Source organism: Diceros bicornis, chromosome 34 (genome assembly GCF_020826845.1).
Source record: "Diceros bicornis minor isolate mBicDic1 chromosome 34, mDicBic1.mat.cur, whole genome shotgun sequence".
Classification (NCBI taxonomy): Eukaryota; Metazoa; Chordata; class Mammalia; order Perissodactyla; family Rhinocerotidae; genus Diceros; species Diceros bicornis.
Genome location: NC_080773.1, coordinates 20,875,734 through 20,902,365, shown reverse-complemented (window position 1 = coordinate 20,902,365; position 26,632 = coordinate 20,875,734). Strand labels below are relative to the sequence as shown.

Genomic DNA, 26,632 nt, shown 5'->3' with positions numbered 1-26,632 from the left:
GGGCTCTCGCATCCTCCATGTGCTTCCTCATCTAGGCTTCGACCACCACCAAACACAGCACAGCAGCGACAGTGGACACAGCGAGAGGAGCCGCAGCAGGAGCAGCCACACAGGAAGCCCTCTGACCTTGAGTTCCTGGAGGTCACCATGAAATGGGCTTCGATTATACCCAGTGGGCCCTTTTTCATACGAGGATCCCACACCAACTCTGCCTCCAGCTCCCTGGACCCTGAGGGCTCCCCCAGTTCCTCACCAGAGACTGCAGGGACCGTGGTGTTCAGCCCGCAGTGTCCCACGTGGCAGGTGAACCTCTGCTCCTCTCCAGGGAGGATCCGAGTGTCCACCCAGGTCTGGTAGGTCCCGTCCCCACTGGGCAGGTTGGCCCCAGGCCCAAAGGTGCCCTGGTGCATGGGGTCCCCATCCCGAAGCCAGGTCAGGATGGCACCCCGAGGATAGAAGCTAAAAGCCCAGCACCTCAGGATGACCTTGCCAGGCAGGTTCTTCCTGCGGGTCACAGTCACTGACGGGGGATCTGGGGGGAGACAGAGCAGAGTTCAGTGAGGCCAAGGACGCTCCCTCCTTCCACTGCAGGGAAACCAAGAGCAGGAACCAGGCAGCCCTTAGAAGTGACCCGTGCACATTCGTCCCCAGCCACCCCTCCAGAGTGGCTACGTCCCCAGTGGAGAGAGGACTGTGGGAGGTCCCCACGCTGCTCCAACAGCCCCAGGACCCTCCGAGGGTGTCCAGCCCTCGCCCACCTGGAGAGCCTGAGAGAAGATGAACTCCCTGCTCTCAGGGGCCATCGGATCCACCTGAGGATGCTCAGCACACGGTTCTGAAGAATTTTTAGGCACTGATGGGACAGAGGGGCTGCTCTGGTCCACAGGGAGTGAGCATCCGTCCTCGGTGATATACCTCTTTCCTCCCCAACAGAATCAGCTCCACGTGCTCCAGGGGGCGATGGAGGGACTGTCCACAAGGATGGCCAGCTGGCCCCGCTGCCCGATTCTTTTGTCCTGGGCCTTACATTCCTCTGGGGACCTCTGGCTGATTATAGGGGTCTTCATTGCCCACTCTACCCACCCCCACCCCGCACACCAGTATCCACTCTTTCGTTTTATTTTCTGTCACAAGACTTAGACAAGGAGGAAACTTTAAACTGGACTTTTCTAAAAGCAGAAGCAGAACAAAAGTGGCATGAACCTGGTAATGACTCTGGATGATTTGCATTTGAATATGTGACCCTTGCTCCAGAGCTGGAATATTCTGTTCTATCTTGGCTCCCAGCCAAGTTGGCCCCATCTTAGGGCCTTTACCAAGGAGTTCAAACCAAGATGTGCCCCCCACTCAAAGTCAACATCCCAGAGAATGAGGGTCTTGGAGAGAAAAGGTTTCCCTCTCCTGACTGTCTGGGGCCTGAGGTTTTGAGATCCAGGCCCACATCCTGGGACTTCTCCAGCTGGTGGACCAGCAATGGGTCCAGAGAGGATCACTCACACACCCAAATGGGTGTCTCTCTCCGACAATTCAGTCAGAACTCATCACTTAACCTAAGGCCAGGGCAGGACAGCCACTCAGAGGACAGCAGGGAAGTTCTCTTCCTTGTAGGAACCAGGGGCAGACCCAGTGGGTGGACCTTCCCGTCCAGGTCAGTACCTGTATTCTCCAGGAGGCCCCTCCAGGAGGCCAGGTATCTCCAGAGTTGGGCAGGACAAGTCACACGCAGGAAAGTCTTAACCAGATCAGCCCTGGGGCCTTGGGTCTCCCAGAGCTTCTTGATGTCCTGGGCTGAGGGCAGGGCCAAAGTCCAAGCGAGGGTCGGGGAGTCGAAGGTGAGGAAGTCCTGCCCTTTGTAGCCCAAACGCCAGAAGCCTCTGGTGCTGTTTCCCTGGAGCTCACAGCCCAGTGTGGCCTGGAGGGAGTGAAGGCCTGGCCCAGCCCAGGCAGTGACCCGTCACCTCACTGTCCCAGAACCTCTCCACCCAACAGGACACCCGCCCACAGGGGTATGTCGTCTCCTCCACCCAAATGTGAGGAACCTGGTGCAGTCTCAGGGGGGCCTCACGTCTCTGTGCAATTCCAGCCTTGCTGTGCCCTCCCCTCCCCCAGCTGCAGGATAAACAGAGCAGGGACCAGACTCGGACCCACGTGCCCCTGGCTCTGCCCCCACTCACCCCGGTCCTGGCCCTGCTGGCCCACGGTCTCTGTCAGCATCTGTCTGAGCTGCCGCTCCTTCTCCTTCAGGTCCTTGGTCTCTCTCTCCCAGGTCTCAGCTCCCAGGTCCATCTTGATCCCTAGACTCCGGGGCTCTGCCCTCTGGCTCTCACTATCATAGCACAAGAAGAGCTCATCATCAAAGTACCCCAGGGCCAGGAACTGGGGCTTCTCAGGCCTGTCCAGGGGCAGCATCATGAGGTCATAGCGGAGAGTGTGGGTTCCTGAGGGAGGAGGACACGTGGTTTATTTGCCCTGCCAAGTTAAAGGTTTCTAACAGCTGCCTCTGTCTTGAGTTATTTAAATCAGGCTATTCTGTCCTGACACATCCCAGAGGGGAGTGCAAGGAACCAAGCAGAGCATTTTGTGATGGACAGAACGAGAGGAAGAGAGGATCAGGCAAAAACATTAGGGTGGAAAGAGATAAGAGAGGCGTTAAGACGTGGAAGAGAAAGCAGGAGTCTATTTGGGCAGAGAGAGAAGCAGAAATGACTGAGATCACAGCTGCACAGGGCGGGAGACTGGGGCCCTCTAAAAGGCAGAACTGAAATCTCCCACGTGCTTTCAGGACTGAGAAGAGAGGAACTGCCAGGATCTCAGCTGAAACCTGTGAAGGTCACAGTGCCGATTACGGAATCCTACTAGAACTGTGACCCTGTGCTGACCCAGGTCGATCGTGATTGAACTGAGGTGATAAGGCCCTTGTATTGACTGCTGAACCAAGGAAAAGAATAAACCCTTTCTGGGTGGCAAATAACATCAACTAAAGCCAAGGTGGGTGTATGGTAGGTAGCGGCCAGGATTCAACGTGAATTTGTTGATGTCCATAGAGGCAGGAATAGAAGACTGGTAATCAGGAAATGGAGCAGATTCCAGAGAACTGGAGCCAACATGAAACGATTTCGATGTTGGTGTTAGCAGAAAAAAATTGTAATAGTAATGTTCAAGAAAATAGAAAAAAATGGGCAATGGTGGCGCAAGCGGTTAAGTGCGCGCGCTCTGCTGTGGTAGCCCAGGGTTCGCCGGTTCAGACCCCCGGCGTGCACCGAGGCACCACTTGGCAACCATGCTGTGGCAGCGTCCCATATAAAGTGGAGGAAGATGGGCACGGATGTTAGCCCAGGGCCAGTCTTCCTCAGCAAAAAAAGAGGAGGATTGGCAGATGTTAGCACAGGGCTGATCTGCCTCACACAAAAAAGAAAGAAAAAGAAAGAAAGAAATGGGCAAAATATTTGAAAGGAACGAGGATTTCACCAGAGAACTGAAATGTATAAAAATAAAATGAGAATTCTAGAAATGAAATACACAATATCTGAAGTTTTGAACTCCCTGGATGGGATCTGCAGCAGATGAGACAGAGAAAAACAGAATTAGTGAGCTGGAGGACAGGAAAATGGAATATACAAAAACAGAAGCTTAGAGAAATATGAATGGAGAAAAAGGAAAGCTGAGCATAAGTGACATGGGCCACACGCTCATCTATACACTGGAGTTTAGGTAGAGAAGAGAGAAAATGCAACACTGGCATTATTCGAAGAATTAATAGCCAAGAATTGTCCAGAACAGATGAAAGACATCAACACCAGGTTCAGGAAGCTCTCAGCTTTAAGCAGGACAAACAGAAACAAAGTCCCCTGAGAACATCATGGCCAAAATATTGAACAGCCGAGACAGAGAGGAACATTGCAAATAAAAACACCCAGAGAAAATAAGACATATTACTTTTAGGGAGCATTTTATAAGACCATCAGAGCTGACTTCTCAACAGAAATGATGGAAAGCAGAACACAATGAAATGACATCTTCCAAGTGATGAAATAAAATCATTGCCACCTTACAAATCTATAGCCAGGAAAAATAGTATACTGGGAGGAAGTCAAAATAAAGATGGTTTAAGAAAAAAAAATGTTCACAGTCACTGCTATCAGCTCTGCACTAAATGAAAAACCAACGGGAGCTCTTCAGGCAGAGGAGATGTTATCCCAGATGAAAGAAGCAAACGCAGGCGGGAAGCCCAAAGACCAACTGTGTGAGTAGATCCGAGGAATACTGAAGGAACAGAACCATCATTTTCATGTTCTGTGCAATTTAAAGTACATGTACAACTAAAGTTTATGACAACAATAATGTGAGAGTTTGGGGAGCTGGGAAATGGAGTTTAAAGGTCTAGCAATATCTGGGAATTGTTAAAAGTCATAATTAGTATTTGACAACAATACTAATACAGATTATAATCTCTAAAATGACCGCTGTGAGAAGAGTAAGAGATGTACAATTAACAAATTAATAGAAAAAAGAAACGGAGTATTGAAAAAGCTAGATATCCAAAAGACGGAAGGAAAAGGAGAAAAAAAGGAACAAATAGATTGGCTAAATAGAAGATATAGAGCGGGATAGTAGATATAAACCTAAATATAACAGTAATTACATTAATGTGAGTGGACTAAAAACCCCATGTCAAACAATAAGGCTATCAGATTAAAAGGTTAAAAGAAAAAAATCACAAAATCAAATTATGTAGCTTATGAGAGTCACACAAAGACATCAGAAGACTGAAATGGAAAGGATGGAAAAACGATATAAATGTCATCTCTAACCAGAAGAAGGCTGGCATCGCTCTACTAACATCCGATCAGGTTTTAAGACAAAAAGCTTTATTGGAGTAAAGAGAGGCCCATGCAATGGGAGATTTCACCATATAAATCTGTATGTTACCAGTTACACAGCCTTAGTGTACATAAAGCAAAATTAGCAAAACTAAAAAGACAGATCCAAAACACTTCGAGAGATGTTAACACCTCTCCCACAATAACCAGAGTACAAGCAGATATAAAATCCAGAAGGTACACAGTCTGAACCACAGAATTAACCTGACACAGTTGACCCACATGGAACAGACAGCATTTCTATGCCCAGAGGGGACGTTTTCCAAAAGCAGCCAGACACTGAGACATGAAGAGTGATTCCACAATTGTCAGAGGATTGAAACATTCAGAATCTGAATGGTTATCTGACCACTGTGGTAATAAGCTAGAAGTCAATTTTCAAAACACATATCTAGAAAACCCTCAATTGCTTGAAAATTAAACAGCATGCTTGATACAGTCTATGAGTCAAAGAAGAAATCATAAGGGAAATTACAAAATATTTTGAACTGAATGAGATTGAAAACAACACATATCTCACTTTGGGAGTGCTACTGAAGTAATGACTGGAGGGCAAAACAGCCTTAAATGCAGATATTAGAGAAAAAGAGACTAAATATTGAACTTTCTCAGCTTCGAGATCAAGACATTAGAAAAAGAACATAAAATACATGACAAAAGTCAAGGACATAATAAAGATAAAAGGAGAAATCAGTGCAATAGAAAACTACATACAATAACAATGGACAAATTTCTCAAAAAAAAATTCATTTTACCAAAGTTGATATAGGAAGAAAAAGTCAATAGTCCCTTATATGTTAAGAAATTAAGGCCATGATTAAATATTTCCCAGCAAGAAAACTTCAGGCCCAGATGGATTCATTGGTTAATGCTAACAAACGTTTAAGATTAAAACAATGTTATACAAACGGTCGCGGAAGATGGAACATGCGACAGCACCCCAGATATGTTTCATAAGGCCAGCACAAATCTGGTGCCCCACAAGACCATCACCTGCCTCCCTGACGGTCCACCTTCCCAGACCTTTACCACCCCCATACTGCAGCCCCTCAGCCTCCCACCCCCTTCCGAGGACCCCAGATACTCACCACCCCCACCAGTGCTCCCAAATACCAGCTTCCCTGCTGATTTCCTTCCCCCTTCACGAGGACTCCCCCCACACACACACTCTCACCATCCCCCTCCGTAGCCGCCCACATGCTCCTTGCTACTTCCCTCACTCACTGCTGTTTTCAACGTAGCCCCTCCCCACAATTCCCGCCCCCACACTGCCTCTTCCAGACCCTCAGCTGCCTGCCTGCCATCGCCAGAGACCCTCACCGTCCTCCCCGCCCGCGCCTCCCAGCCCCCCAGACACTCACGTGCCTCCTGCAGACCCTCAGTCCCAGGAAACACGGCGCCCACACCACCACCCTGTGGACCCGCCAGACCCTCCCCACATCACCTCTCCCGGCCTCCGCGCCCCTCAAACACTCCTGCCCCCTTCGGTAGAGCCCCCTGCAAGCGCGCCCTCCGCAAGTCCTAACGTCCCCTCTCCTCCCGCCAGCCCCACACGAAGCCGGGTCCCCCATCCGCACCCAGACTCCCCCCATCCCCCACCGCCGCCCAGGCGCTCACCAGGGGGGAACCCCCGCGACTCCTCCAGCAGCAGCAACAGGAGCAGCAGGTGGTTCAGGGCTCTGGGGACCCCGGGGGACACTAACCCCGTTCCTGTCCAGAGGTCCTGATACCAAACCAAGTGGGCTCGCCTCCTGGTGAGTTAAATAAGACTCTACACCAGTGGAAGTCGTCTCACAAAGTAAAGTGTATTTGCAGCAAATAGGAGGCCAAGAGGAATCATTTCCAAAGGAAGCAGAAACTTTTATCGGTTGGGTAATAAATATGAAAAAGAGAGAGGCGGGTATTCACTTGCGAAGGCTCAGCTGGAAAACGCGCTTCTGCACACAGCGCAGATTCCCCTAATGACGCTTCATCTGCTCCTGAAGGGATCTTCCCATGAAAATTAAGGCAAGGTCATGGGCGGAGCTCTTGTAGGGAGGCTTGATTAGCTTCAGGGTGGTTGCTGGTTGTGTCTCCTTAACATAAAACCAGTTAATGCTTGCAAACCCACCCTCGAGTCCCTCGGGGCACAGTGGGTCACAGTCTGTGTGGGCGATTTGAAAGCCTGTGGTTTCCTGCATCCGCTTTCATTGTCCATCTTGTAGCCTAAGGCCCAGCCCACCTTCCTCTGCGTGTATGGCGAGCCCCAGAGCCTCCCAAGGACCCAACCTCACCATCAGCTCACCGCAGGACCCCAAGTATGTGCTTCAAGGGTCCCAGATTCCCTCTGGCTGAGGAGGTGGAGGGGCTGACGTCTGTCTGGTCCTGGGTGTTCACGGTCTCTGTGCCCCCACCCACCGGCCCGTGTGAGTCCAGCCCTGTGTCTGCCCAGCTGTCTGCCCCTGCTGAGGAGAGACCCCATCCCACAACAGGGTGGGGTCTGCTGTGTGTGGAGCTCAGAAGCCCCTTCCCAATGTCGGGGAAGAGGGAGAATCTCCCTCTGCCCTTTCTCTTAAGGTTCTTCTGGCTGGCCAAATAATCAACAAGACAGGTTAGCAGGAGAAAATAATACCAAGTTTAATAACATGTATACATGGGAGAAAGCAGGGACACTGCGTTTCTCAACACAATAGCAGAAATTCTCGTCTTAAATATCATTTTCAGCCAATGACAAAGGAGGATTTTGGGGGTGGGGGAGTCAATTACAGGAGATTACCATTAAAGCACAGTAAACAAGAGTAAGGTTTATTATACAGATTTAAGTCATCACCTTCCACATTGATAAGTCACTAGAAATGAGCTCATCCCCCTCTCTTCTCCAAACAGAGAGGGAGATACCTTTACAAATGGAGATTTCCCTTATAAATGTAAATGTCTGTCTGGCAACTCCTTGCAGGGCCATCTAAAGAATGTGGCCAGAGACAGGACTCCCGATAAGATGGGCTTGTTGGTGCCTTTTCTATTGTAACCTCTATCCTAAATTATCTTTTATAGCAGTCATGATAATAACCCCTTCCTAAAACAGATTTTTTTTGGTTTTAAATTCTTTAGGCAGTTTGGGAGGGGAAACTCAAATATTTTTCCTGAGCTCTCTGAGTCCTTATTGTCTTCAGCTCGAAATAATCCGCATACCAGAGTGGTGCTTCCTGGGGCCGCTTGCCCTGAGCACCATCAGTTCCCTCCTCTGAAACTTCCCTAGAAGTTTCACATATTAAAAGCTGAGCTGGTGACTGTGGAGAGAGAAATCGTGTTAGTACCCGGGTGATAAGAAGTCTGTAAAGAGAGAAAAGAACATAGATTAGAATGAGGATGAACAAGCAGAAAAGAACAAATCGGAGCACATTTCCCCACACTCCATTAAACCAGTCCCCCAATCCTGGAAACAAGTCAGTCCAATAAAATGTGTGAGCTTCGTTTATCTGATGAACAATGTCAATCTTTTCTTTTAATAGATTTAAGTTAGATATTACTTGACCTGTTTGATTCACATAAAAACAACATTTTTTTCCAATGATTGCGCATGCTCTTCTTTGCTGGGCAGTGAGTACGTTCAGAGCACGCCGATTTTGGAGCACCACAGATGCTAGGCTGTTAATCTCTGACTGGAGTATGTTTAAGGTTTGCATGGTGGTGTTGAACTCTTGTTCTATTACCATAGAGAGATTTAATATTGCTTTCTCCAACTCATAATCTCCAAAGCCGGGGAATAGGACTCTCAAGGCTGAAAAGAACTTGGAGTTGTGATACACAAGTGGATTTTCTACGATTTTTCGACTGGCACGTTTATGTGGCACAATCTTATGAACAAACGAACCCAAGTTTGTAATTTGGCTAGCATTTAAGGTGGAGTGTTTGGTGACAGAAGGAGCCAGGTATCCAAGTCCGCATCGTCCTGACCAATTAGGTGGGAATCCTTTATACACTTTGTTGCCGCATAAAATGAAAAGACCAGTGTAGTTTAAAGACAAGGTTAGAATTGAGTCTGTAGTTCCCAGGATCTGGACTATTTCATGATCTGTGCCACTTGCACTGTTACTACCTAAACATCTCCATTTCCCATGAACTCCAGTCAGTCTGCGAGAACAGAACAGATTGCGGAATAGCTGGTACAGGAGGCCTGCAGTCTGATTCTGACAGCTATAAAGCCTGGTCTTGTCACCTGACCAGCTGAGTCCAGATTTTTGATCCACCCATATATAGTCTGTGGCATTGGGCAGCTTAACCATGCGGATAGCTGTTATACCCCAAGTTGCACACGGGTGGCTCGTAAGCCATCCAGAGCACTTGGTGATTTGGCAAATGTTTGTGCCAGAGGGAGTAGTGATAGAGTCACTTACAATTCCCTTGAGAGTTCTGAAGATGCCACCTGCGGAATCAAACCACAGAGTTTGACGGCAATATTGTCTCGGTATATCACCCAGGAAAGGTCCAGTGCCATGTTTACTTTCAATGCAGAGGGAAAAACTTTTACTTATTGTTTGTGCTTGGGCAAGGGACAGTCCTTGACCTTCTAAGTAATCTTTCTGGGGCCCAAGTGACTCACCAGGAGAAGAAGCAGAGTGAAGTTTCCCTTCTTGCGGATACCATACTCTGTTACTCGTCCATTTTCCGTACTTAGTCCACCAGGTGTTCATATCAGCAGGAACAAAGACTAGTTCAGGTTCTTTTGCACTATCTAGCTGTTGACATAACCAACAGTCAGATTGATTAGTTAGCGTGGCTAGGGCTTGGTAAACTGGCATAAGGGGGTGTTTGGTCTGTGCCCGACCTGTTGAAAAGGAGAGGGTTAGTAAAAGCAAGACACAGATCGGAAAAGAGCCCATAGCGGAGACTTAGAGAGGGGAAGAGGGACAGATAGAGACCAGCACTCTCCAGTCAGCTTTCTAATAAATGATTAAAAAATATATATATATATATCCACTAATAGTTTGTGTGTGTGAGTGTGTATATATATAGGGAGTTTTGAAGCAAGGGGGAGGAAATGGGTCAAAGTAGGTTTTCTTGATCCGTGATCTTGGGAAAAGTTGTCTACTTCGTGATGTCGGCTGCTTTTGGGGCCTGGGTTTTGGCCCTGGAAATCCTTAGTTTAAGGTCTCCTGTGGGGATTATCTCCCAGTTGTCTTGAGAGCGATGTTCTGGGTCTATTTTGGCGTGGCTCGCATGGATCCAGGAAGATTTTTCTTTTATTTTGATGGCAGTGCAGGTCGTCAGTAAGACTTCATAAGGTCCTTCCCAGCGAGGTGACAGTGTGTGTTTTCTTCTAAAGACCTTGATGTACACCCGGTCTCCTGGTCGAAAGGGATGGCAAGGCTTGTCAGAAGGTGGTGGCCATGCCTCTTTTACCTGTTGACGATATGCTTCAAGTATACTAGTTAATTTTTGTATATAACAAGTCATAGCATCAAATTGTTCACTTAAGTTCCCATAATATTCATTTAATCCAGGAATTGAAGGTTTAGAGACACCAGTAGGCATTGGACGTCCAAAAACTATTTCAAAAGGAGTCAATCCATGCCTGCTATTTGGAGTATTTTGAATCTTCATAAGGGCCAAGGGCAGAGCTTCTGGCCATTTAAGTCCAGTTTCTTGACAGATTTTTCCTAGAGTTCTTTTTATATCTAGATTTTTACGTTCTACTTGCCCTGATGACTGAGGGTGATATGGGGTATGAAATTTTAATGAATACCCCAGAGTTTTTGCAAGCAAGTGGTTTATCTCTGCTGTAAAATGAGTTCCTTGGTCTGATTCAATCCATAAAGGAATGCCAAAACGAGGAATAACTTCAGTTATTAATTTTTTTACCACTGTTGTGGCATCTGCATGTCTGGTCGGATAGCATTCAGTCCATCCACTAAACATGCAGACAATAACCAAACAGTGAAAGTAACCTAAAGCTGAAGGCAAGTCTATAAAATCCATTTGGAGTGCCGCAAAAGGCAACGTGGGCCTGGGAGGACTTCCTGGATCACACTGATTTCTCCCAGAGACTTGGTAAGATTTGCAAGTTGTGCACTGGGAGGTGATATGGTCAGAAATTTTATGGATGCCAGGGCAAAACCAATTGTCTTTCAGTTCCTTAACTATCCCCCGTTTGCACATATGTCCCACTTGGTGGGAGATAAGTGCAAGCCAAAAAGTCAAAAGAAAAGGAGCTACTGGAAGTCTATTTGGTCCAATGTATAATCCATCTGATAATTGTTTGGCACCCTTTTGTATCCAATTGTCTTTTTCAGATTGTGGGGCATTTGCCTGATAGTTAATAACATCAGTCAGGGATAAAGGCAGGTTTAAAAGTTGGGTGGAAAACGGATAAGGGGGTCTATAGTGAGCTGCATGTTTAGCAGCTCTGTCAGCCCTGTCATTTCCTAAAGATATGACATCAGTCTCTTTAGTATGGGCTGAACAATGAACAATGGCAATTTTTGAAGGAAGGTGAATAGCTTGTAATAAGGCTGCAGTTAAGTGTCTATTAGCAATAGGAGTTCTTGTAGAAGTTAAGAATCCACGGGATTTTTAAATTGTGTCAACAGCATGGCAGACTCCAGAAGCATATTTGTGTAAACGAAAGAAAAACAAGATTAATGGTTAGAGCAAATTGTAAACCAGTTTTTGAGTTCAGAGGACAGCCAGTGAAGAAGAATTTTAGATGTCAGCGTCAAAGTATCTTTTGCAGTTTAAAATGTCTCTGATGGTGTCGTCAGGTCATCTCTTAAGTTTATATCAAGTTCATCAGCTTTAGTTTGTAAGGCTTCAGGAAAAAGGGCAGGTTCAGTTTTCAGTGATTTTAAATGAAAATGATGGAAAAAATCAAAAACGTTAGTTTGGACATCTGTAGCCAGATATTTCAGGAGACTAGAAGAAATCAGGATCTAGTCCAGTCAACAGATATAAAACAAAAACCTCAAAAGACAACAAAACTAGGATCTAATATCTGCAAATTTATACTGAAATAGTTTTTACTGAAATATAATTTTTTTTCTAAAATCACCCTCATTTTTATTAAGATAGCAAAATTAAAACTAACTAGTTTGCAAAATAAGTCTAGATCCAATAGAGTTGGCCCAATTATTTACATAAGTACAGCAAGAATAGCAATTGATCACATAGGCTCTTTTAAACCTGCTTTGCTGGAACTTTTTATAAGGAATCTCAGATTGAACTTTAAAGGTCTCTCGAGGCCAGGAAAGCCAAGCCAAGGATTTTATCATCAGACGTTGCCTGCAATATCTACAGATTTGGGTGAATCCCTCTATTCCGAGGTTTCCCCAAAATATTTTAAGGTTTCTTGTACCTGTCAGATAAGTGACATTTTTTATTTATCCTGGTAAGTGCTGCTTGGAACATAAGGTACCAGGCCAATATTTCCACGTGGCTTTATTTTATAAAGTCTAATCTTTATTTTTCAAAAGCTGTATGGTTATATTGTAAATATGATGTTTTAGTCACAACCTTGGTAATAGACCCAGTGTTTTTAATTGTGTCCTGTTATAAGGAGAACAGATTCTTATTGAACTTATGCAAATAACTATATTGCCATGAAAACAACAATATTCACTTATTAAGAGTTTCTAAATTCGAGGGATCAGGTAGAGAGAAAAAGATAAATATTTCAATTTTACTTATAAAAGTATCATTTACCAAATTGTTATAAGTCATAGCTAGCTCAGGAGAAAAGAGAAAAAGTTTTTCTTAAATCTGAAAAAACAAAACATTAAAAATTTAGCAATACTTCAAATGAAAAATCATAAAAATTATAATCATCCTTATCAGTTGGTTCAATCTTGTGTAATCTATTTTTGATCCCAATCTTTTTGTTAGCAGCTTTATGAAGTTATCAGTCTCTCCATCAGATTTTTATAAGTTTTTACCCAGTTCAGTTTTATGATCAGAAAGTTTGTCAGAAACCTGTACAGTTCCAGTGTAAATGTCAGAGTCTTTTCTATGAATTTTTTTGAAGTCGAAACATTTTGCAAAAGCATTAGAGCAAAGAAATAAGTCTGTAAACAACAAGACCTCAAAATGGCAATTGACAAGGAAATTTGGTTAATTTTGTGACATACAACACTTTAAAATAATAATAACCAGAATTATGACTGATAACCAGGACAGATCAGAATTTTAGTAATGTTATACAATTTTAAAACACCTATGTCAATAACATTTGCCCACATAATAGCACCTAAGCAGGCTTATCATCACTTGTCTGACAATGCTTTCTATGTAATTGAACATATTGAATAAGCCTAATAAGTTTAGTATCTTTCCCCTTATAGGAAGAGAGCAAATTTCTTTGAGAAGTTCCAGGGCCCTTTGAAAATTCTCAAAGAAAAAAGTAAAAAAAAGACTTTATTTAAGATATGAATTTTGGTGGAGCTTGTCAAAACTATAAACAATCAAAGCAAACAGAGCATTAACAGTCCAAAAGCCTTAATAGAGAGACCTCAGTCTTTTGAACGTAGGAAATTATTTTAACAGTTTTTTTTTTTTTTTCTGTCTTTTAGGTAGACTTACTCAAAGGTAAAGAAAAATCTTTTGTAACCTCTTTATCAAGTTTAAGCAAATTATCTTTTTAAGAGACAGAAGACCAAATTTTAATTTTGCACCAGCTTATTTTTGCTATTAAAACTCATTTACTTAATTAAATTCATTTCAATCTTAGCCAACTTGACCATGCATAAAACTCCTTTTCCAGAATTCCTCTTCCACAAACCTTCTATAACTTTCCTCTTACATTCAGAATTTGTCCCATGTCTTTCTTTTCCCTCCTAGTACTTGAGGACAAATTTATCTTTTTTTTAACCAAACAAAATATTTCTATTCTTTGTACCTTTATACATCTTACTTTCCTTGTACACAGACATATTTTTTTTAATTTTTAGTAGCTTCAATCACATATATTAATTAGAAATTTTAACCCTTCGAAACCTTAATTTCTAAGTAAAAACTAAGTAAACAATTATAAACTTTCTTTTACATTAGTATCTTGTGGCTTGGAAAATTTATAAACACTTTATAACTTCTAGAAATATGTTACTTTATAGTACAATCTTTTAATAAAACATATGTTTACCAATAGACCCAAAACACCTTTTAGTTTTCCTGTGATGAAAAGCCAAAAGTAGATAAACGTAAGTTTAGCAATCAATGTCTAATATTTTATCTTATTTGGAAATGATGATACTCAGAGAATTTTTATCATAAAACTTAGCAAAACTCTCAAGTTTTAAGTCACCAAAAAGAGTTTGGAAGCTGTAACCACCATAACACATAATTATTGTTTAAAGTTCATCCAACATTCATCTTTTTCACAACTATTTAGTTACTTATTCCCAATAACTATTTAGATTGCCTATAAGACTTCATAAGACTTCAGATAAAATTAGCCATCATTTAAACTACTAATTTTGTTAACCAGTTCTGTAATAGAAATAACATCAGTTTTTTTTTTTACAAAATTTCATGTAAATTTCGTCACCTCTTATACCTTTAAACATAATTATCATTAAGATTTTTATCAATAGGTCTTGATCTTCTAATTTTGGACAAGAGAAGCATTCCCAGTCAGACATTTTAAAACATACTCAGGCAAAGTTGATGTAACCTCTTTGTATAAAATTAGCTCAAACATTTCAACCTTTATAATCTTATCAACACTTACACTTTTACATGTTCTCAATTCAATTGTAACCTGAGTCAAGGTCTTAAGACTAGTCAAATTTTTCCCTTCCTTTTTCTGGCCTTAATTCTTAGGTACCAATTAAGCAATTATGTGAGAGCTCTCAAAAAATTTTTTTTTCCCCAATTTAGAAGTTTTTCCAATTCAAAGGATCCGTCGTCTGGCCATTGACGAGTAGGATCTTTACTTGTATATTTATTCCAATAGTGACTCGAACCAATAAGCCTTTTTAAGGAAAGACCCGGAGGTAACTTTCTACGCTTAGAATAAATTTACCATGGACGCAAAGAGGCATCCCTGGTGAGGGCACAGATGATGTAGCCCCCATGATCCACAGAATTCACTCCCAAAGATATTCAGAGAAAGTAAAGACCTTCGTTGCACAGGCGGTAAGGATAAAAGGGTGTCTCCGGTCTCCCACAATAGTGTGGGACGCCTCCAGTCACAGACCCGCTAATCTGTGACACCGGGCGGGCGATACTGGAATGGGATTTTTCCAGCACTAACAAGCAACGAAGGTAAAGACGACAAAAGCCCTTATGGACTGGGCCTTTTATGACAAACTCCCCTGAGAACTTGGCACAGCCGGACAAAGAGACAGTTCGGAACCCCAGTCTATTCGACTGGCCACCAAGGTGCACCCCGGTAAATGCACCTTCCGTATGGTGGAGACCAAGGAGAATATTCTCACTGGTCACAAAGACAAGATTTCTCAGGACACAGAACAAGACAGAAGGAAAAACCTCATCCGGTTTTTTTTTTTTCTGTGCACAATGACAGCTTTAGTCACGCCTTAGGTCTCTTGGAGCCAGAATAATACCTAGAGGGGGAGGTGCCGCGGGGTTGGGGACTGTGTGCTTTTACAGAGTACCTCGTCGTTGCACGGACATTTTCTTGCAGTTGGCGGGGGACCTGTGTCATCTACCCCGTTCCGTGATCCAACTTATCCTGTCACGGGAGTCTTCTGAAAGTGGCGAGCGCCCTAATGGCTCTTAACTGCTCGACCCGCGCCCACTTAAATTTGCGGCCTTTTTGGCTTCCAAGATGCCCTTGGCAATGACATTCACTTCATGTGCATAATAACCCACAGCAAAGTTTGTAGACGCCGGTCTGGTGAGACCCGCACACTCACCAGTCTGTGGGGCCGGCCCGGACAGCAGGCTTGTAAGGCCTATGCCTGCGTCCTACCCTATGGTAATTTCTTCTTATGACAAAAGACACAGACAAAAGAGAAAAACAGAGACTATCTCTGGGAGGAAAAGGGATCAAGATCAAAAACCAAGAGTACTCTACCAAATTTAAACCAAGAGTCACTAAAAGCCCAAGAAACTAGTTTCCCAAATATTTTCTCCTGCCAATCTAAATTTAGAAAGAGAAAAAATTCTCACCACTTCCTTCCGCCGGACTCCGCAGATAGAGATTCCGGGAGGCTGACGTGGTAAGAAGTCTTACCTTTTGCCGGCTTTCGTCAGGCGTTCCCGTATCTCATCATCTGCAGTAGTCCAGGGAGAAGGCAGGTCTTCCAGCCAGAGAAGGCAACTTACCAGCCGGTGCTTCTCCTGGCTGGCTCGCCAAAACTGTCGGGGAAGAGGGAGAATCTCCCTCTGCCCTTTCTCTTAAGGTTCTTCTGGCTGGCCAAATAATCAACAAGACAGGTTAGCAGGAGAAAATAATACCAAGTTTAATAACATGTATACATGGGAGAAAGCAGGGACACTGCGTTTCTCAACACAATAGCAGAAATTCTCGTCTTAAATATCATTTTCAGCCAATGACAAAGGAGGATTTTGGGGGTGGGGGAGTCAATTACAGGAGATTACCATTAAAGCACAGTAAACAAGAGTAAGGTTTATTATACAGATTTAAGTCATCACCTTCCACATTGATAAGTCACTAGAAATGAGCTCATCCCCCTCTCTTCTCCAAACAGAGAGGGAGATACCTTTACAAATGGAGATTTCCCTTATAAATGTAAATGTCTGTCTGGCAACTCCTTGCAGGGCCATCTAAAGAATGTGGCCAGAGACAGGACTCCCGATAAGATGGGCTTGTTGGTGCCTTTTCTATTGTAACCTCTATCCTAAATTATCTTTTATAGCAGTCATGATAATAACCCCTTCCTAAAACAGATTTTTTTTGGTTTTAAATTCTTTAGGCAGTTTGGGAGGAGAAACTCAAATATTTTTCCTGAGCTCTCTGAGTCCTTATTGTCTTCAGCTCGAAATAATCCGCATACCAGAGTGGTGCTTCCTGGGGCCGCTTGCCCTGAGCACCATCACCAACAAGCTGAGTTGTGGAACTTGAATCTCCCTACCCCTCCACCCCTCCCCTAAGAAAGGCCCGCTTCCTCTCCTTTCTTCCCTAGGGAAAGGAAGTGGGAGGGTCTCAGCCCCCTAAGGAGATCAACAAACAGGGCTGAGGCTTTTCCTCCAGGGAAGTGTCGGGGGAAGAGGGAGAATCTCTCTCTGCCCTTTCCCTTAAGGTTCTTATGGCTGGATAAATAATTAACAAGACAGGTTAGCAGGAGAAAACAATACCAAGTTTAATAACATGTATACATGGGAGAAAGCAGGGACACTGCGTTTCTCAACAAAATAGCACAAATTCTCGTCTTAAATACCATGTTCAGCCAATGACAAAGGAGGATGTTGGGGGTGGGGGGAGTCAGTTACAGGAGATCACCACTAAAGCACTGTAAACAAGAGTAAGGTTATTATGCAGCTTTAAGGCCTCAACTTCCACATTGATAAGCCTCTAGAAATGAGGCCATCCCCCTCTCTTCTCAAAACAGAGAGGGAGATACCTTTAGAAATGGAGATTTCCCTTATAAATGTAAATGATTGTCTGGCAACTCCTCGCAGGGCCATCCAGAGCATGTGGCCAGAGAGACAGAACTTCCGATAAGATGGGCTTGTTGGTGCCTTTCCTATTGTAACCTCTATCCTACATTATCTTTATAGCAGTCATGATAATAACTCCTTCCTGAAACAGATCTTTTGTTTTAAATTCTTTAGGCAGTTTGGGAGGGAAAACTCAAATATTCTTCCTGAGTTCTCTGAGTCCTCATTGTCTTCAGCTCGAAATAATCCGCATACCAGAGTGGTGCTTCCTGGGGTAGCTTGCCCTGAGCACCATCAGCCTCCAGTCCCCAGGAAGAACTGATGTCACAGCATTCTGTGGCTCGCACACAGTCCAAAAGAAAGTTTCTTTAAACAATAATCGATAAGATTCTCTGAAGTGCACATTCTCCTATTTTCTAATCCCTTTTTTCCTTTAAAATTTTGAAAACATAACAGTTATGTACTACTCAATTTTTTTACAACCTAATAGAGGTCTGGAAACCACTGCTCTACCTGCAGCTGTAGGGACAGGAGGCTAAAAGAGCAGGGAGAGAGATGGAGCTGGGCGGGGCGTGTGCTGCCCCCACTCCCCTTGGAGAGAACTCAGACATTCAGGACTATGGCAACTGCACAATTGTTTCTGCTACAGCAGCCTCCTGCCTGGTCTCCTGTCTCATATCTCCACCCTCCTGTCCACCCTCCTCACAGCAGACAGACACTGGGACATTCCACAAATCTGACTGTACTCAACTGGAGAGTCAGGTCGCCCAGGTGCTTGGTCAGCGTGAGAGAAGAATGCAGACACCAACACAACAGCAACAGCAAGCAAGCAAAGATCTATTAAAGGAAAGGTCACATACATTCCAGTCGAGGAGCGGGCAGTGCCAGAGAGCGCATCAGCCCCGAGCTGGACCTGGTGATGGTGAGACCCTCCCCACAGCAGTAGGATCTTGTCCTGGGCGAGACTGCAAGTCCCTATGCTCACAGCCTGCCTGCCAGGCTCACTTCCCTGGAGGAAAAGCCTGAGTCCTGACTGGGGACCTCCTTAGGGGGCTGAGACCCTCCCACTTCCTTTACTTGGGGAAGAAAAAAGAGGAGGCGGGGCTTAGTCTGAGGGGGGGGGTGGAGGGGTAGGGCGTCTCAAGTCCACAACTCAGCTTGTGGGGAAGGGGCTTCTGAGCTCCACACACAGCAGACCCCACCCTGTTGTGGGATGGGGTCTCTCCTCAGCAGGGGCAGCCACAGCTGGACAGACACAGGGCAGGGACTCAGACCGGCCCGTGGGTGGGGGGCACAGAGACCCTGAACACCCAAGACCAGACAGACTTCAGCCCCTCCACCTCCTCAGCCACAGGGAATCTGGGACCCTTGAAGCACATACTTGGCGTCCTGGGGTGAGCTGATGGTGAGGTCGGGTCCTTGGGAGGCTCTGGGGCTCGCCATACACGCAGAGTAAGGTGGTCTGGGCCTTAGGCTACAAGATGGACAATGAAAGGGGATGCAGGAAACCACAGGCTTTCAAATCGCCCACACAGACTGTGACCGACTGTGCCCCGAGGGACTCGAGGGTGGGTTTGCAAGCATTAACTGGTTTTATCTTAAGGGGACACAACCAGCAACCACCGTGAAGCTAATCAAGCCTCCCTACAAGAGCTCCGCCCATGACGTTGCCTTAATTTTCATAGGAAGATCCCTTCAGGAGCAGATGAAGCCTCGTTAGGGGAATCTGCGCTGTGTGCAGAAGCGCGTTTTCCAGCTGAGCCCGCGCAAGTGAATACCCGCCTCTCGCTTTTTAACATTCATTACCCAACCCATAAAAGATCCTGCTTCCTTTGGAAATGATTCCTCTTGGCCTCCTATTTGCTACAAATACACTTTACTTTGTAGACGACTTCCACTGGTGTAGAGTCTTATGTAACTCACCAGGAGGCCAGCCCACTTGGTTTGGTATCAGGACCTCCGGACAGGAATGGGGTTAGTGTCCCCCGGGGACCCCAGAGCCCTGAGCCACCTGCTGCTCCTGTTGCTGCTGCTGGAGGAGTCGCGGGGGTTCCCCCCTGGTGAGCGCCTGGGCGGCGGTGGGGGATGGGGGAGTCTGGGTGCGGATGGGGGACCGGGCTTCGTGTGGGGCTGGCGGGAGGAGAGGGGACGTTAGGACTTGTGGAGGGCGCGCTTGCAGGGGGCTCTACCGAAGGGGGCAGGAGTGTTTGAGGGGCCCGGCGCGGGGAGAGGGGATGTGGGGAGGGTCTGGCGGGTCCTCAGGGTGGTGGTGTGGGCGCCGTGTTTCCTGGGACGGAGGGTCCGCAGGAGGCAGGTGAGGGTCTGGGGGGCTGGGAGGCGCGGGCAGGGAGGATGGTGAGGGTTTCCCGGAGACACGTGGAGAGGGGGACGGTGAGTGTCCCAGGCAGTCCGCAGGGGGGCGATGTCTGGATGGGGTGTCCGCAGGGAGCCAGGTGAGTGCCTGGGGGCCGTGGTGGGGGACGGTGAGGGTCTCTGGGGAAGGCAGGGAGGCAGGTGAGGGTCTGGAGGAGGCAGTGTGGGGGCGGGAAATGTGGGGAGGGGCTGCGATGAAACTAGCAGTGAGTGAGGGAAGTAGCAAGGAGCATGTGGGCGGCTACGGAGGGGGATGGCGAGTGTGTGTGTGTGTGTTGTGTGTCTGTGTGTGTGTGTGTGTGTGTGGTCCTCGTGAAGGGGGAAGGTGATCAGCAGGGAAGCTGGTATTTGGGAGCCATGGTGGGGGATGGTGAGTATCTGGGGACCACGGAAGGGGCGGGAGGCTGAGGGGCTGCAGTATGGGGGTGGTAAAGGTCTGGGGAGGTGGACCGGCAGGGAGGCAGGTGAGGGTCTTTGGGGGGCACCAGATTTGTGCTGGCCTTATGAAACATATTTGGAGTGCTGTCTCATGTTCCATCTTCCGCGACCGTTTGTATAACATTGTTTTAATCTTAAACGTTCGTTAGAATTAACCAATGAATCCATCTGGGCCTGAAGTTTTCTTGCTGGGAAATATTTAATCATGGCCTTAATTTCTTAACATATAAGGGACTATGGACTTTTTCTTCCTGTATCAACTTTGGTAAAATGAATTTTTTTTTGAGAAATTTGTCCATTGTTATTGTATGTAGTTTTCTATTGCACTGATTTCTCCTTTTATCTTTATTATGTCCTTGACTTTTGTCATGTATTTTATGTTCTTTTTCTAATGTCTTGATCTCGAAGCTGAGAAAGTTCAATATTTAGTCTCTTTTTCTCTAATATCTGCATTTAAGGCTGTTTTGCCCTCCAGTCATTACTTCAGTAGCACTCCCAATGTGGGATATGTGTTGTTTTCAATCTCATTCAGTTCAAAATATTTTGTAATTTCCCTTATGATTTCTTCTTTGACTCATAGACTGTATCAAGCATGCTGTTTAATTTCCAAGCAATTGGGGGTTTTCTAGATATCTGTTTTGAAAATTGACTTCTAGCTCATTACCACAGTGGTCAGATAACATATTCTGAATGGTTTCAATCCTCTGACAATCGTGGAATCACTCTTCATGTCTCAGTGTCTGGCTGCTTTTGGAAAACGTCCCCTGTGGGCATAGAAATGCTGTCTGTTCCATGTGGGTCAACTGTGTCAGGTTAATTCTGTGGTTCAGACTGTGTACCTTCTGGATTTTATATCTGCTTGTACTCTGGTTATTGTGGGAGAAGTGTTAACATCTCTCGAAGTGTTTTGGATCTGTCTTTTTAGTTTTGCTAATTTTGCTCTATGTACACTAAGGCTGTGTAATTGGAAACATACAGATTTATATGGTGAAATCTCCCATTGCATGGGCCTCTCTTTACTCCAATAATGCTTTTTGTCTTAAAACCTGATCGGATGTTAGTAGAGCAATGCCAGCCTTCTTCTGGTTAGAGATGACATTGTCGGGGGAAGAGGGAGAATCTCCCTCTGCCCTTTTCCTTAAGGTTCTTATGGCTGGCCAAATAATCAACCAGACAGGTTAGTAGGAGAAAATAATACCAAGTTTAATAACATGTATACATGGGAGAAACTCAGAAATGAGCAACTCGTCCCTCTGTCTAAGCTGCTTGCTTAAGTATTGCAGCTAAAGGCGAGGAACGTGTTGGGGGTGGGTAGTGGCCTGGGACTTCAGAGGGCAAATGGACAATTCTTTTCAGGGTCATCTATAGATAATGTGGTCAAGGAGAGACAAAGTTTTTTGATAAAAGAGGCTTGGTGCCTTTCCTATTGTAACCTCTATCCTACATTATCTTTACAGCCATCATGATAGAAGATCTGTGCCAGGAAGGAGCCACCATGTCAAATTCTTTATGCAGTTAGTGGGGGAGGTCAAATGTCCTTCAGAGAAAACAATCAAGGTAAAGAGATATATTTCAGGGCGGCCAAATCTTGATCTCCCACAGTCCCGCCTTTGAAACTAAAAGTTTCACAGTCCTTTTGAAACTTAAAGAAGTTTCATAGTCCAGAAGCTGAGTTGGTAGATTGTTTCATCTCACTGAACACATTTCTTAGTCCTGATAATAGATCAGTTCAATTAAGTTCCTTTTGGAAGGTGGTGATGCAGGTGGGCTCTCAAGGTTACGCCTATATTGTGGAAGCAAGCAATCTAGTATTTAACAGAAGCATTTCTATGGAAACAAAAGAAAAACAAGGTTAATGGTTGGAGCAAATTGGAAACGTGTTTCTGAGATAAGAGGACAGCCAATTAAGATTTTTAGATGTCAGGGTCAAAGTATCTTTTGCAGTTTAAAATGTCTCTGATGGTGTCATCGGGTAATCTCTTAAGTTTGTATCAAGTCCATCAGCTTCAGTTTGCAAGGCTTCAGGAAAAAGGGCAGGTTCAGTTCTCAGTGATTTCAAATGAAAATGATGGAAAAAAATCAAACGTTAGTTTGGAGATCTGTAGCCAGATATTTCAGGAGACTGGAAGAAATCAGGATCCAGTCTAGTCAACAGATATAAAACAAAAACCTCAAAAGACAATTAACAAAACTAGGATCTAATATCCCCAAATGTATACTGAAATAGTTTTTACTGAAATATAATTTTTTCTCTCTAAAATCACCCTCATTTTTATTAAGATAGCCAAATTAAAACTAACTAGTTTGTAAAATAAGCCTACTTCCAATAGAGTTGGCACAATTATTTACATAAGTACAGCAAGAATAGCAATTGATCACATAGGCTCTTTTAAATTTGCTTTGCTGGTACTTTTTATAAGGAATCTCACATTGAACTTCAAAGGCCTCTCGAGTCCAGGAAAGCCAAGCCAAGGATTTTGTCATCAGACTTTGCCTGCAATACCTACAGATTTGGGTGAATTCCTCTCTTCCGAGGTTCCCCCAAAATATTTTGAGGTTCCTTGTACCTGCCAGATAAGTGGCATTCTTTACTTATCCTGGTAAGTGCTGCTTGGAACATAAAGATACCAGGCCAATATTTCCACGTGGCTTTATTCCATAAAGTCCAATCTTTATTCCTCAAAAGCTGTATGGTTATATTGCAAATATGATGTTCCACTGGTAATATAACCAGTGTTTCCAATTGTGTCCTGTTATAAGGAGAACAGATTCTTATTGAACTTATGCAAATAACTATATTGCCATGAAAACAACAATACTCACTCACTAAGAGTTTCCAAATTTGAGGGATCAGATAGAGAGAAAAAGATAAATATTTTAATTTTACTTACAAAAGTATCATTTACCAAATTGCTATAAATCATAGCTAGCTCAGGAGAAAAGAGAAAAAGTTTTCCTTAAATCTGAAAAAACAAAACATTAAAAATTCAGCAATACTTCAAACGAAAAATCATAAAAATTATAATCATCCTTATCACTTCATTCAGTCCTGTGTAATCCATTCTTGATCCCAATCTTTTTGTTAGCAGCTTCATGAAGTTATCAGTTTCTCCATCAGATTTCTGTAATTTCTTACCCAGTTCAGTTTTATGATCAGAAAGTTTGTCAGAAACCTGTACTCCAGTGTAAATGTCAGTCTTTTCCATGAATTTTTCTGAAGTTGAAACATTTTGCAAAAGCATTAGAGCAAAGAAATAAGTCTGTAAACAACAAGACCTCAAAATGGCAATTGACAAGGAAATTTGGTTAATTTTGTGACATACAACACTTTAAAATAATAATAACCAGAATTATGACTGATAATCAGGACAGATCAGCATTTTAGTAATGTTATACAATTTTAAAACACCTATATCAATAACATTTGCCCACATAATAGTACCTAAGAAGGTTTATCATCACTTGTCTGACAATGCTTTCCATGTAATTTAACATACTGAATAAGCCTAATAAGTTAAGTATCTTTCTCTTTACAGGAAGAGAGCAAATTTCTTTGAGAAGTTCCAGGGCCCTTTGAAAATTCTCAAAGAAAAAAGTAAAAAAAAGACTTTATTTACGGTATGAATTTTGGGGAGGCTTGTCAAAAATATAAACAGTCAAGTCAATGCAAACAGAGCACTAACAGTCCAAAAAGCCTTAATAGAGAGACCTCAGTCTTTTGAACACAGGAAATTATTTTAACAGTTTTTTTTTTTTTTCTGTCTTTTAGGTAGACTTACCCAAAGGTAAAGAAAAATCCTTTATAACCTCTTTATCAAGTATAAGCAAATGATCCTTTTAAGAGAAATTTTAATTTTGCACCAGCTTACTTCTGCTATTAAAACTCATTTATTTAATTAAATTCATTTCAATCTTAGCCAACTTGACTATGCATAAAACTCCTTTTCCAGAATTTCCTCCACAAACCTTCTATAGCTTTCTTTTTACATTCAGAATTTGTCCCATGTCTTTCTTTTCCCTCCTAGTACTTGAGGACAAATTTATCTTTCTTAACCAAACAAAATATTTCCGTTCTTTGTTCTTTCTTTATACATCTTACTTTCCTTGTACACAGACATATTTTTCTTAATTTTTTTAGTAGCTTCAATCACATATATTAATTAGAAATTTTAACCTTTAGAAACCTTAATTTGTAAGTAAAAACTAAGTAAACAATTATAAACTTTCTTTTACATTAGTATCTTGTGGCTTGGAAAATTTATGAACACTTCATCATTTCTGGAAACATGTTACTTTATAGTACAATCTTTTAATAAAACACATGTTTACCAATAGACCCAAAACACCTTTTAGTTTTCCTGTAATGAAAAGCCAAAAGTAGACAAATGTACATTTAGCAATCAATGTCTAATATCTTATCTTATTTGGAAATGATGATACTCAGAGAATTTTTATCATAAAATTTAGCAAAACTCTAAAGTTTTAAGTCACCAAAAAGAGTTTGGAAGCTGTAAGCACCATAACACATAATTATTGTTTAAAGTTCATCCAACATTCATCTTTTTCACAACTATTTTGTTACTTATTCCCAATAATTATTTAGATTGCCTACAAGACTTCATAAGACTTCAGATAAAATTAGCCATCATTTAAATTACTATTTTTGTTAACCAGTTCTGTAATAGAAATAACATCAGTTTTTTTCTACAAAATTTTATGCAATTTTCATCATTTCTTATACCTTTAAACATAGTTATCATTAAGATTTTTATCAATAGGTCTTGGTCTTCTAATTTTGGACAAGGGAAGCATTCCCAGTCAGACATTTTAAAACATACTCAGGCAAAGTTGATGTAACCTCTTTATATAAAATTAGCTCAAACATTCCCACCTTTATAATCTTATCAACACTTACACTTTTACGTGTTCTCAATTCAATTGTAACCTGAGTCAAGGTCTTAAGGCTATTCAAATTTTTCCCTTCCTTTTTCTGGCCTTTTCTTAGGTACCAAATAAATAATTATGTGAGAGCTCTCAAAACATTTTTTCCCCCAATTTAGAAGTTTTTTCCAATTCAAAGGATCCGTCGTCTGGCCATTGACTAGTAGGATCTTCATTTGTATATTTATTCCAATAGTGACTCGAACCAATAAGCCTTTTTAAGGAAAGACCCGGAGGTAACTTTCCACGCTTAGAATAAATCTACCATGGACGCAAGAGGCGTCCCTGGTGAGGGCGCAGATGATGTGGCCCCCACGATCCACAGAATTCACTCCCAAAGATATTCAGAGACAGTAAAGACCTTCGTTGCACAGGCAGTAAGGATGGTGTAAAACGGTGTCTCCGGTCTCCCACAATAGTGTGGGACGCCTCCAGTCATAGACCCGCTAATCTGTGACACCGGGCAGGCGATACTGGAATGGGATTTTTCCAGCACTAACAAGCAATGAAGGTTAAGACGACAAAAGCCCTTATGGACTGGGCCCTTTATGACAAACTCCCCTGAGAGCTTGGCACAGCCGGACAAAGAGACAGTACGGAACCCCAGTCTACTCGACTGGCCACCAAGGTGCACCCCAGTAAATGCACCTTCCGTATGGTGGAGACCAAGGAGAATATTCTCACTGGTCACAAAGCCAAGTTTTCAGGACACAGAACAAGACAGAGATTACTCTGGGAGGAAAAGAGATCAAGATCAAAACCAAGAGTACTCTACCAAATTTAAACCAAGAGTCACTAAAAGCACAAGAAACTAGTTTCCCAAATATTTTCTCCTGCCAATCTAAATTTAGAAAGAGAAAAAATTCTCACCATTTCCTTCCGCCGGAGCCCGCAGATAGAGATTCCGGGAGGCTGACATGGTAAGAAGTCTTACCTTTTGCCGGCTTTCGTCAGGCGTTCCCGTATCTCACCATCTGCAGTAGTCCAGGGAGAAGGCAGGTCTTCCAGCCAGAGAAGGCAACTTACCAGCCAGTGTGGCTCCTGGCGACTACGCCAAAACTGTCGGGGGAAGAGGGAGAATCTCCCTCTGCCCTTTTCCTTAAGGTTCTTATGGCTGGCCAAATAATCAACCAGACAGGTTAGTAGGAGAAAATAATACCAAGTTCAATAACATGCATACATGGGAGAAACTCAGAAATGAGCAACTCGTCCCTCTGTCTAAGCTGCTTGCTCAAGTATTGCAGCTAAAGGCGAGGAGCGTGTTGGGCGTGGGTAGTGGCCTGGGACTTCAGAGGGCAAATGGACAATTCTTTTCAGGGTCATCTATAGATAATGTGGTCAAGGAGAGACAAAGTTTTTTGATAAAAGAGGCTTGGTGCCTTTCCTATTGTAACCTCTATCCTACATTATCTTTACAGCCATCATGATAGAAGATCTGTGCCAGG

General features: G+C 43.6%; 2 protein-coding genes across 2 annotated transcripts in view; one reads left to right on the top strand and one right to left on the bottom strand.

Moving 5' to 3' along the window:
- The window catches only part of LOC131397039 (MHC class I-like protein MILL2), a 313,559-nt gene that overhangs the window by 167,011 nt on the left and 119,916 nt on the right, over nt 1–26,632 (bottom strand). The gene's annotated exons all lie outside the window — the stretch shown is intronic.
- The window catches only part of LOC131397613 (insulin growth factor-like family member 1), a 30,123-nt gene continuing 22,895 nt past the window's right edge, over nt 19,405–26,632 (top strand). Inside the window, exon 1 of the mRNA XM_058530714.1 lies at nt 19,405–19,495. Within this exon, the coding sequence (XP_058386697.1) occupies nt 19,405–19,495 (91 nt within the window). The remainder of the gene's footprint in view (nt 19,496–26,632) is intronic.